The following is a 13,048-nucleotide window of genomic DNA, read 5'->3' as shown; positions in this document are numbered from 1 at the left end:
TTTAGTCAGCTTTGGCCTTTCAAGTAGTTAATGCATTGTTGCAAGCACTTTATATGTACTGTTTTATATGAGGCTTCAGCACAGAAAGGTTAAGTAACCTGCTCAAAGTCACACAATAAACAGCAGAGCCAGGTAGTTTGACTCTCACACCCAAGCTCTTAACTTGCTTCAGATGAAATAATGGATTGAATTAGAAAAGCGGATGAAAAGTGCATGAATTTAAAAAATAGCTTATTTTATAATTAATTTTGAAATTTGGCCTATGGCATTTATAGCAAGGTGTTTCTTACCAGTGTCCTTTAATAAAATGAACTCAGTTTTTGAGTGATTAAGCATTTGGCTGTCAAAGCAAGAGCACCTGGGTTTAATGCCTAACCCTGCTACTAGCTGTAAGACCTTATAGAAGTTAATAGAAGTTATTTAACTTCTATTTCAATTTCTTTACTGTAAAATGGAGATAATAGTACCCACATTTTATAATTAGTATAAGGATTAAATCAGTTAATATATTCAAAGAGCTTGGTAGAGCAGTGCCTGTTACATAGTAAGGGCTATGTAAATTTGTTTACTAATATTATTAACATACTTCAAACTAGTAAAAGAATATGTTACATATAATAACTTTTTACATATATTAGATAATAGGCTTATAAGGCAGTTCCATCATGAAAATCAGCTGTAGTTTATCTAACATCTAAATAGTTTTCCTACCTTACTTCCTAAGTATCTATTCACAGTTCTGTGAATACAGCTCAGCTGGTGGGAACAAACAGGAAATGAGGTATTTGAGCAGTATAGTACATGAACACAGAAAGATCACTTAATTCTGGGTCTGCTGGTTTCACTTGTTCTCAAGTGCTCCAGTGTTCTCAAGAGTGTAAGGCCTTAGCATAGAGGAAGGACAGATAATGCCACAAACTTTTTGGAAAGGTAGTTCTTTGGGTGTTAGTTTTGTTATGATCTTTTTTTTTCTTTTTTCAGTGTTTTAAAGTTTCAAAAGTTTTATACCTTATATAAATTAATGGGCTTTCCCTGATGGCTGAAAAGGTAGAGTCTGCCTGCAATGCTGGAGACCAGGGTTTGATCCCTGGGTCAAGAAGATACCCTGGAGAAGGGCGTGGTGACCCATTTTAGTATTCTTGTCTGGAGAATTCCATGGACAGAGGAGGCTGACAGGCCACAGTCCATGGGGTCACAGAGTTGGACACAACTGAGCAACTAGCACACACACATACAAATCAATAGAGTATTTAGAATTTTCCTCGTTTTGACTGTACACCTTCTTGCTGACCTCTGTTCCATTAGGTTCCAGGTTCTTTGACCTCTGGAACTCTTTCTTAGTTTCTTATATCCATAGTTAGTTTCATTAATTATCTTTGGATAGCAGTTTTCAACTTAAGATGTACTTTCACACAAGACATTGTCCTACCTCACTAGCACAGAAACTGGCAGGGATCATCTTGTTGATTGTCACAACATTGGGAGAGAGACAGGGCGAGTAGTGGCTTCCACCCATTCACATAGCCAGGAAGTAGTTGAATCAGGATTTGAACCTGATGGTTTTGATTCTGTAATCTGTGCTCTTCCCATTAATAACAGCTATTGCCTATTTGGGGCTTCCCTAGTGGCTCAGCTGGTAAAGAATCTGCCTGCAATACAGGAGACCTGGGTTCGATCCCTGGGTTGGGAAGATTACCTGGAGAGGGGAACAGCTACCCACTCCAGTATTCTGGCCTGAAGAATTCCATGGACTACTTCCATGGGGTCACAAAGAGTCAGGCATGACTGAGCGACTTTTCACTTCACTTCACTTCACTTCATTGCCTATTTTACTATTCCCAATACATTTTACAAAGCAAAACCAAAAAAACTATCTTTGAGCCTCATGTATCCTGATAACACAAAACATTGCTATGATAACCTTGAAAGAGTTCCTAAGCCATTAAACTTATAACTCGATCCATGGTTTAAAACTTTGTTCCATGGTTCATACAACCAACTAGAGGTAGCACAGCATAGCAGTTAAGAGCAAGGCTTTCCAAAGAAGTCTCTCAGACATCATATATATCTAGGTGATTGTCATATCGTTTAAGGCTTGAGAATACTAAATATTATAAGTGTTGAAAACCATTGGTAATCTTTGTTTATGGCATTGGTATTCATGCAGAAATTACTGATGTCTTTCAACTGAGTTACTCTTTGATTTACAACCTTGTTCACCTTCCTTTTCTCTTTTGAGGTTGTCTAGACTACTACTTCGATTGCCAGCTTTGAGATTGATGAACGCTACCATCACCGAAGAACTGTTTTTCAAAGGTCTCATCGGCAATGTTCGAATTGACAGTGTCATCCCACATATTTTAAAAATGGAACCTGCAGATTATAACTCACAAATAATTGGTCACAGCATTTGAAAGCTGAGATCTCAATTTAAAGTGATTGTTCTTTCCCAGAACACAAGAAGATACCAAATCGAACTCACTGATTCCAGGGCATCTGGAAATTTTTACTTTAAAAGAGAAACCAAAAACCAAGATATTTAGATTTTACTTCCTTAAGAAGACTGTTTGAAGTGACTGAGCAGGTAGCAGGAATTAGAATTTCCTTTCCTGTCTTATTTAAGTGAATAAAAAATATTATCATCTTATTCTTGGTTAAGATGACACCTAAAGCTGTCACCTCTTGACTAAGATTTCTCCTTTTATTTTATAAAACAAATAAATAAGTCTCTCTGTTTTCCCCCCAGAATTGTGTTCTATTCATGTTTACTTTCATTATGAACCAGTACAAACACTTAATCAATCGCTAAGAAGGATCTTGCATTTTACGCTTCTAAAATATAATCTGTTTTAATTACCTGTCTAAAGAAGATTATTTTATGCTCAGTGATATAATGATAACACTGGGACTATAGGAGATAATAATTGAATATAAATATTTTTTTGTTTTTTGTAAATATCATGGCACCATTAGCATTTATCACCCTCATTGCTGGCAATGAGACATAGGTTATTTGTGAACTTAAGAGCTGATATCTTTAGTGTTGTGTATTATTAGTTACAAGCACTTTTTATTTATGTATGTAGCAGAAAATTGTTTTTGAGAATAAGATAGGGTTCATGTTTTAATATTTTTGGTTTACTGTGTTGTAAAAGTAATAGAAACTGATTGAGTGCCACAAGCTTCAGTATTTCACAACAGATATATAAATTGTTGCTGTTTATTCCACAGAAAGCATCTGTCATCTCTCCCTCTTTTCTGACCTGCATTTAGTTTCCTGACCCTTCCATGGGATTTAGCCAGTTTCTGTTAGGTCACTGCAAATACCTCCTTTGTGAAAGTGGATTTATCATAGCCAGTCTGTGTTTCCAAAGTGAGTTAGACAGTTATTTAAAAGCAATTGATAATTTTTTGAGACTTCAGTTGTTTAATACATGGAGGAATGTGCACTGATTTTTCACTCTAAAGGGGAAAGGGCTGTTGTAACAACAGTATGAGCATCAGCCTGAAGCACTGCCTTGTATACCACAATGGAAACAGTTTAGATTCCTTGAATGTCTTCCACAGTAATGTTTTCTTTAGCAGAACATGATACTGTTAAGTATTTCTTTGCTATAACTTCGTGAGAAATTACTTTGTTATCTCTATTTGTTGATTTTTTTTAAAAAATAAGGATATTTTATTGCACTTGAACATTTTTTACAAAGATTTTGCAATAGAAGAGAAGCAGAATTTGGGGGAAGAGTATGGATTTTACTAATTGCTGCTTTATAGTAAATAAGAAGTTTTAAAGTGTCAATTTACAGTCTTTACCAACTTAAGGGAAACTTTTTTTCCCTATTTAAAATGTGATTTTTGTCAATGGGATTTTTTTTCTATAATGACAGCTGGGTAAACTACATTTAGTACAGAATAGTCAAATGGAAAAATCAGTAGGTTTATACCTTTATAAACCCGCTGAAGAAAGCCAAGGATTCGAGAAATTCTTTTAAGTAATGTACTAATGGTTAATTAAGATACATGTTTGAAGTATTTTTCCTGATTACATTTACAGTTGTATTTGGAAGTGTTTTTTAAAAACTACATTAAAATGTGGCCTGCATTACAAATTTGTTTTCTGCCAATATATTTGATTTCAGAGTCCTGTTTGTTCATTGGTCATCCTTCTGTTTGTCCCATTGTTAAGAAATCTCTAGTAATATTTGTGAAAGTACTTTCAGGAAGGAAAAAGCATGGAAAACATTTCCATATCCCAATATTTTAGGATGATTTACAGTTCAGTTTGAAGACTTGTAACTAAATATTACACACTGACCGTTTATTTTCTTTCTCTCCTGAAATCTCAGTAAAGTGTAAACACACAATGACAGATGAAACAGGAGAGAAGAAATCAAAGGATAAGAGAGTTGAATAAATTTTAGGGAAAGAAAATGTGGGTAGAGAAAGAGCCAAAACCAAGGGAATGGTCATCTGAATGCCTGCAAAAGGTGGTACACTGAGAAAGGAGCCAGTATGCGTTGCAGTGTCCAGCAATGCTGTCTAGTGCCCGGGGAATCAGGTGCTCATCTTCAGAGATGGTACTTGCAGCATTAACAAGAGGATTGGTTGCATATCTGTCTACAGAATCATTGAACTGCCTTTCTCTACGTTTATTCAAGTCAGGTGACCCCTTTCTTTTTCTTGTTTTTTGTCTTGTTTTTGGCCGCGCTGCACGGCATGTGAGATCTTAGTTCTCCAACTGGAGATCAAACCCATGACCCCTGCACTGGAAACTTGGAATCTTAACTGCTAGACCACCAGGGAAGTCCCCAGTGACCACTTTCTATCATTCAGCCTGTTTGAGCAAGAAGCCAGAGATGAATAATCTTGAGACACTAAACCAGAAGATCACAGGATTTATAGGATACCAGGGATAACAGAAGGCTTTGATTAGGTATAATCTTGAAGATATGGATTAAGTGAAAATCTGCGTTGAATATGGGCTCCCTAAGCATGTTCCCGTCTACGGCCATATGCCAAAGCCTTTGACTGTGTGGATCACAATAAACTGTGGCAAATTCTGAAAGAGATGGGAATACCAAACCACCTGACCTGCCTCTTGAGAAATCTGTATGCAGGTCAGGAAGCAACAGTTAGAACTGGACATGGAACAATAGACTGGTTCCAAATAGGAAAAGGAGTACGTCAAGGCTGTATATTGTCACCCTGCTTATTTAACTACTATGCAGAGTACATCATGAGAAACGCTGGACTGGAAGAAACACAAGCTGGAATCAAGATTGCCAGGAGAAATATCAATAACCTCAGATATGCAGATGACACCACTCTTATGGCAGAAAGTGAAGAGGAACTAAAAAGCCTCTTGATGAAAGTGAAAGAGAAGAATGAAAAGTTGGCTTAAAGCTCAACATTCAGAAAACAAAGATAATGGCATCCGGTCCCATCACTTCATGGGAAATAGATGGGGAAACAGTGGAAACAGTGTCAAACTATTTTTTTGGGCCCCAAAATCACTGCAGATGGTGATTGCAGCCATGAAATTAAAAAACGCTTACTCCTTGGAAGGAAAGTTATGTCCAACCTAGATAGCATATGAAAAGTAGAGACATTACTTTGCCAACAAAGGTCCGTCTAGTCAAGGCTATGGTTTTTCCTGTGGTCATGTATGGATGTGAGAGTTGGACTGTGAAGAAGGCTGAGCGCCGAAGAATTGATGCTTTTGAACTGTGGTGTTGGAGAAGACTCTTGAGAGTCCCTTGGACTGCAAGGAGATCCAACCAGTCCAATCTGAAGGAGATCACCCCTGGGATTTCTTTGGAAGGAATGATGCTGAAGCTGAAACTCCAGTACTTTGGCCACCTCATGTGAAGAGTTGACTCATTGGAAAAGACTCTGATGCCGGGAGGGATTGGGGGCAGGAGGAGAAGGGGACGACAGAGGATGAGATGGCTGGATGGCATCACTGTCTCGATGGACGTGAGTCTGAGTGAACTCCAGGAGTTGGTGATGGACAGGGAGGCCTGGCGTGCTGCGATTCATGGGGTCGCAAAGAGTCGGACACGACTGAGTGACTGAACTGAACTGAACTGAAGCATGTTCCCAGAATGCTGACCACTGGGTATAGGCTTCTAATGCCAGGATTTTTTTTCTTTAGGAAAAACTAATTTGTCTGGAAAAAAGATCTGACACTCAACTTTTGGTTGTCCCTGATAAGAAGACTGCCTACCATTTTATCACTCTTCAGTGAATCCCAGTATTTCTAAGTCATATATGTATACATGGGGTTCCCATTCAGCTCTCTAATGTCTACTGTTAAATATGAACATAGAGCCAGGATCATCAGATATTTGAGGAAAATTTTTAATATATAAGAGATCAGCTATAATCTGATGGTGGGGGAAGATAACAATGCAGTGATCAGAAAAGTACCCCACCTTCAAATATTATTAATATTTTGAAAGAAATGTGTATTCATTAAATGAAAATAGGATGCTTTGAAAAGGAAAATTTAAAGGAAGAAACTGCCCCTGGAAATTTAAACTGATAGCCAAAACAATTCATTAGAAGGGTTGCAAGATAAAGTTGTTGAGGAAAGGTTTCAAGGTTTCAACAACCTTCAAAGTACAATTCAGCCTTGAATAACATGGGTGTTCGGGGCACCAACCACCTGCAGCTCCGGTAGCACTGTAGTGTGTGTGTATTTTTTTAAGTCTGCATGTAAGTAGACCCACACAGTTCAAACCCATGATTTTAAGGGTCAACTCTAACCAAGAGACAGAGAAATAGAAAATGAGAAAAGAGAACAGGACGTCTAACATTTTAATAGTAAGGACTTAAGAGAAAACAAAAGACGAGGTAAGAAAATTACTTGATACAAGAAAAGTTCCACAGAAGGACATGTGCTTCTCAGGTTGAATGATTGACCTGTTAAATGAAAAAGATCCATACCATCTTGAAATGAGAACAGCATAATCAAAGAAGATAGTGTATTACTGCTTCTAACAGTATTGTGGAATAGATAACTCTGAAGGCCTTTGATCTATTGCTGGACTTGAAAGAAATATGGCATGAGTTCTCAAAGCAGGCTTAAGTTGTCCCAGGTCATGAACCCTCCCTGTCCTGGCAGAATCAAAACTCTGGGGAAAACATTAATTTACATCAGAGTTTTGCACAGTTTTCTGTAAAGGGCCAGAGCATCAGTGTTTTTTACTTTGAGGACCTTACCATGTCTGAATCAACTACTCTGCTGTTGTTCAGAAGCAGCTGTAGAGTGTACATAAGTGAATGGGCATGGCAGTGGTCCAGTAAAACATTTAAAAAACAGGGAGTGAACTGGACTTAGCCCTTCGAGTGTAGTTGGCTGACCTCTTAATTTAGAACCTCAATTTGTCACACATTAAGCTCAACCAAATATGAGCTCACAAAATTATCAAAGTTAGAAGGAAATTTGAATGAGTCAGCAATAAGCAATACATATAGATCCTAAAAAATATTGAAATTGTCCTATCTGTACATGATTCAAAGTGTACATAACAAGTTTTAAGAAGAAAAAAATGAAATCGAAAAGGAGGTGGGTGTTCTGGTTCAACCAGTATCCTTTTGGGCATCTACTGTGTGCTGTGGTTGTAGGCACTTCGGAGTCCCCAGCACTGCTGGCTCAGTGACCTGCCTTGGTGACCAACACCACCAGCCACCGACTCACCTGAGCCAACACCTAGGGCAGCTCTTCCATCTTCCCACCCCCATCGAGTTCAACAGTAACCCCTGAAGCTTCAGCTTCCAGAGTTGGTCACAGATCCCTTCACCTCTGTGTGTGTGCCTCTGCCCCCGGCAGCCTTCTCCAGCAGCACCACTGAGAACCTTCTGAAGCACATCTGTCTGCGCCCGTCCATTCCCTTCTTAACAACCCTTCCATGGACCCGCTTGCCAACTGGACACGTCCCAGCTGCCTCCCATGGTCTCTGGAGCCCTGAGGGGTGTGACTGACTCAGGCCCAGTTCTTCAGCCTTCTCCCTGTGTGTCTGTGGGACACACCAAGGTCCCTGTCCCCTTTGGGTGTGCTGCCCCCACTCACCTTCACTTGCATTTTGCTCTTCATCCTCTGCCCTCTGCTTCCAGGGATGGAGGTAATTCCCCAGGCCTTTTCAACCAGCCCATCTCTGTCCTTCTCACTGACCTGCCTTTTTCTTTTAAAAAAAAAAAAATATATATATATATATATATATATATATATTATATATATATGTTTATTTAAAAAAAAATAAGTAGCAGAGTTGGCTTGGGTGGACACTGAGCACATATGTTGGGTCTGTTAGGCACCCACAATGGAGAGAGTTGAACTTTGATTTTGTCAGTCAGCATTATGGGCAGTGAACTTAGAAAAGTCGTGGGGCCAGCAGAAATCCTGAATAGGATGGTGGTCTCCGTGCAAACAAGGGAGAGACTGAAGAACCAAGTCGTTTAGATGGTTTACCTGGTTTCATAGCAGGCCTGGCAATTTTACAAATCTGAGGCCCTCACCCAGGTGGAGGATAGCAACTGCAGGCTGAGCAAAAGATTCCTGCACTGCCCTGTTACCTTACCACCAACCAATCAGAAGAAAGTCACATACCCTGTAGCTCTCAACCCAAATTTTACCTATAAAAACTTTTCCCTGAAAACCACTGGGGAGTTTGGGAATTTAGAGTATGAGCCACCCATTCTGTTTGGTTGGCCTTGCAATAAACTTTTCTTTCCCACCCCCACAAAAAAAGCAAGAAACGGGAACAGCAATGGGGAACAAACATTTTAAAACAAGCAGAAACAACACTAGGAAAAAATGAAATCTTAAAAATCAATCCATGGTTAAAGATTATGCCTTTAACACATCCTTTTAACACACACACACAGACTTATATCCCAGGGAATTGAAAACAGATCTGGAAGAGATGTATACACTCCCATGTTTACTGCGTGATAGCTAAGAGATGAAAGCAACCAAAAACACCCACTGAAAGATGAATGGATAGAGAAAAAGTGATATGTACACACAGTAGAATATTAGCCTTACAAAAGGAAATCCTGTCACATGGATTTCATCCTACAACGTGGATGAAACTGAAGGATAGTATGCTAAGTAAGATAAAAGTGAAAGTGTTCGTCGTGTCTGACTCTTTGTGACCCCAAGGACTGTAGCCCACCAGGTTCCCGTGTCCATGGAATTCTCCAGGCAATACTGGAGTGGGTTGTCATACCGTCCTCCAGGGGATCTTCCTGACCCAGGCAGATTCTTTACTGTCTGAGCCAAAACAAGGCCTGCATGATTTCATTTATAGCAGGTATCTAAAGTAGTCATACTCTCAGAAAGTAGAATAGTGGTTATTGGGCTCTGGTGACCTAATAGGAGCTCCAATAGAAGCTTCCCAGGTGGTGCTAGTGGTAAAGAAAGTAAAAGTCACTCAGTTGTGTCCAACTCTTTGTGATCCTATGGACTATACAGTCCATGGAATTCTCCAGGCTAAAATACTGGAGTGGGTAGCCTTTCTCCAGGGAATCTTCCCAACCCAGGGATTGAATCCAGGTCTCCCGCTTTGAGAGAGGATTCTTTACCAGATAAGCCACCAGGGAAACCCAAGAATACTAGAGTGGGTAGCCTATCCCTTCTCCAGCGGATCTTCCTGACCCAGGAGTTGAACTGGAGTCTTCTGCATTGCAGGCTGATTCTTTACCAACTGAGCTATTAGGGAGTGGTAAAGAACCTACCTGCCAATGCAGGAGACGTAAGAGATGCAGGTTCGATCTATCCCTGGGTGTTCCCTGGGTGGGAAAGATCTTCTGGAGGAGGGCATGGCAACCTACTCCAGTGTTCTTGCCTGGAGAATCCCATGGACAGAGGAGCCTGGCGTGCTATGGCCCATAGGGTTGCAAAGAGTCAGATACAACTGAAGCAACTTAGCAAAGCACAGCACAACCTAGTATAGAGAGAAAGGGGAGTGTTGTTCTGTGGGTTGAGAGTTTCAGTTTTGCAAGATACAAAAGTTCTAGAGATTTGCTACACAACTATATATATAGTTAACATTATTATACACTTTAAAACAAGATGGTAAATTTTATGGGTTTTTTTGCTTCTCCCCCCACATATACACAGGATGCTAGGAAACCAAATTGTACTTTTGAAAACTGTTCCATAAGGGAGAATCAAGCATCTTTCCTATATGAACAGTATTTTAGGAACCAAATAGTTGAGAGGAAGTTTTTTCTTTACGGGGCTTCCCAGGGTGGTGGTAGTGGTAAAGAATCTGCCTGCTAGTGCAGGAGATGCAGGAGACATGGGTTCGATCCCTGGGTCAGAAAGATCCCCTGGAGGAGGGAATGGCACCCCACTCCAATATTCTTGCCTGGAAAAATGAATGGGCAGAGAAGCCTGGCGAACTAAGGTCAGTGGGGCTGCAAAGAGTTGGACATGACTGAGCACACACACACACTTTTCTCTTTATAGGAGATTTGAGGCTAATGAAGGAATGAAAGTATTTAGACAATGCTTAGCAGTGACAGCTAAAATCACCAAAAAAATGAGACAAGCAGACACCATATATGCTCCTGAATGGAAAGATAACAAAAAAATGAACACAAATCTTGTTAGGTGCCTAGATTTAATGATGCTAAAGCTGAAACTCCAATACTTTGGCCACCTCATGCGAAGAGTTGACTCGTTGGAAAAGACCCTGATGCTGGGAGGGATTGGGGGCAGGAGGGAAAGGGGACGACAGAGGATGAGGTGGCTGGATGGCATCACCGACTCGATGGACGTGAGTTTGAGTGAACTCCGGGAGATGGTGATGGACAGGGAGGCCTGGCATGCTGCATTTCATGGGGTCGCAAAGAGTCGGACACGACTGAGCGACTGAACTGAACAGAAATACAGGGGCTAGAAGAACACAAGGACACAATCAACAAAATCCAGACAGTGGAAAACTCTACAGGAGAAATTACCAGTGTGTTTGTCAAATAAACCAGAAGGACCAAAAACAAGGTGTGGGAAATGGGGAGAATCATATATTAAAAGAAAATCAGTTACAAAATATGGAACTTATTTGGACAAACTAAAAAAAAGTATTAAATGATTGTGGAAATTTGAACCTTCCTCAGCAGATACTTTATATTAAGCAGTTATTAACTTTTTCAGGTGAGATAGTAATAATATGGTTATGCTTTTAGAGTAATTTTTATATTGTGAAATAAGACAGATGGAATTTTTTAAAAACAAAAAAGCCTGTGGAAAGACCATGAAAGTCACACTTAAGCATAAAATAAATTCCTGTGTGACATAATTTTGAGTGAGTCTAAGAAAAGAAAATTTGATCCTAACATTTGGAGGTTTCTCTTCTGGGGTTGAAGATTTAGTAGTGTGACATTACATGTCTGGGTCCAATCTTATTACTCAGTCCTCTCAGGAAATAATGTGTTTCCATTTTTAAAACTCTTTAGACAATTATGAAGACTTTCAGTTATGGGTTAGAGTGTAAATCTTATAAGCCTTGGCCTTTTTAAAGAAATGATATGGTAAACTGGCATCTGGAAGCACAAAAGATGAGAAGAGATGAAGAAAGTGACCATGTGCCAAGTTTCTCATCTCAAATAGCTGGGACTCAGAGGACTGTTTCAAACTGACAGATCAAGGAGTGTGTGTTTTAAAGCATATTGAAAGTCATAAAGTTAGATGCTAGAAAAAATAATGTTCATTTAATTCCTTTTATTATTTAAAAATGGCAGAAATGCCACCCTTATGGCAGAAGGCAAAGAGGAATTGAAGAGCTTCTGCATGAAAGTGAAAGAGGAGAGTGAAAAAGTTGGCTTAAAACTCAACATTCAAAAAACGAAGATCATGGCATCTGGTCCCATCACTTCATGGCGAATAGATGGGGAAACAATGGTAACAGTGACAGACTATATTTTCTTGGGCTCCAAAATCACTGCAGATGGTGACTGCAGCCGTGAAATTAAAAGACGCTTGCTCCTTGGAAGAAAAGCCATGACAAACGTAGACAGCATATTAAAATGTAGAGACATTACTTTGCCGACAAAGGTCCGTCTAGTTTTTCCAGTATGGTTTTTCCAGTAGTCATGTATGGATGTGAGAGTTGGACTATAAAGAAAGCTGAGCACCAAAGAATTGATGTTTTTGAACTGTGGTGCTAGAGAAGACTCTTGAAGAGTCCCTTGGACAGCAAGGAGATCAAACCAGTCAATCCTAAAGGAAATCAGTCCTGAATATTCATTGGAAGGACTGATGCTGAAGCTGAAGCTCCAATCCTTTGGCCACCTGATGTGAAGAACTGACTCTTCGGAAAAGACCCTGATGCTGGGAAAGAGTGAATGAAGGCAAAGGGGATGACAGAGGATGAGATGGTTGGATGGCATCACAGACTCAATGGACATGAGTTTGAGCAAGCTCCAGGAGCTGGTGATGGACAGGGAAGCCTGGCGTGCTGCAGTTCATGGGGTCTCAGAGTCGGATACAACTGAGCAACTGAACTGAACTGATTATTTAAAAAATTAAATATGCATCTAATTTAAATTAGAAAATAGTTTTTTATTATTTCAAAACTTGAAACTGAATCATTAAGTCCTTTAAAGTAGATACTTAATCTTGTATTTTTCTATTCCTCCTCCTCAATGGCCTACCTATACAACTGTAGTATTAAATGTACTTACTTTCAAATGTGCAATAATCATTTTGTGCTTAATATTGAATTCCTTGATGGTAATTGTTTCTAAAGAATCTTGACTCTAGAAAGGATTTTTGGAGTAGTCTGAAGCAATCACTTTAGATGAGGAAACTGAGGTCCCCAAAGGAGAAAACTTCACCTGGGAAACCCTAGTATAGGTGACTTTTCCACTTGTCCTGTCTTCTAAATGGCATCTCTGAAAACGCAGCTCTGGAGGGACAACAAAGCTCATCTTCTCTGGAAAACGGGAGGAGGCCACAAGGGGGAGCTCCAGACCCGCGCATGCGCAAAACCAACTCCTCCTGCCGCGCGTGCTTGGAAACTTTCTGTCGTCGGCTCCC

General features: G+C 39.8%; 1 protein-coding gene across 5 annotated transcripts in view; it reads left to right on the top strand.

Annotated features, from left to right (window-relative positions):
* NR2C1 (nuclear receptor subfamily 2 group C member 1) overlaps positions 1-4,109 on the top strand; it is a 39,692-nt gene extending 35,583 nt beyond the window's left edge. For 3 of the 5 annotated variants that reach the window (XM_019960364.2, XM_019960365.2, XM_019960362.2), the window contains one exon: positions 2,240-4,109. In XM_019960364.2, coding sequence (XP_019815923.1) covers positions 2,240-2,414 — 175 coding nt within the window. In that variant the 3' untranslated portion in view covers positions 2,415-4,109. The remainder of the gene's footprint in view (positions 1-2,239) is intronic. The other 2 variants (XM_070788968.1, XM_019960363.2) reach the window with 1 other exon arrangement.
* The last annotated feature ends 8,939 nt before the right edge of the window (positions 4,110-13,048 follow it).

Source organism: Bos indicus, chromosome 5 (assembly GCF_029378745.1).
Source record: "Bos indicus isolate NIAB-ARS_2022 breed Sahiwal x Tharparkar chromosome 5, NIAB-ARS_B.indTharparkar_mat_pri_1.0, whole genome shotgun sequence".
In the NCBI taxonomy this organism is placed as follows: Eukaryota; Metazoa; Chordata; class Mammalia; order Artiodactyla; family Bovidae; genus Bos; species Bos indicus.
This window is presented reverse-complemented; position numbering and strand designations above follow the sequence as displayed.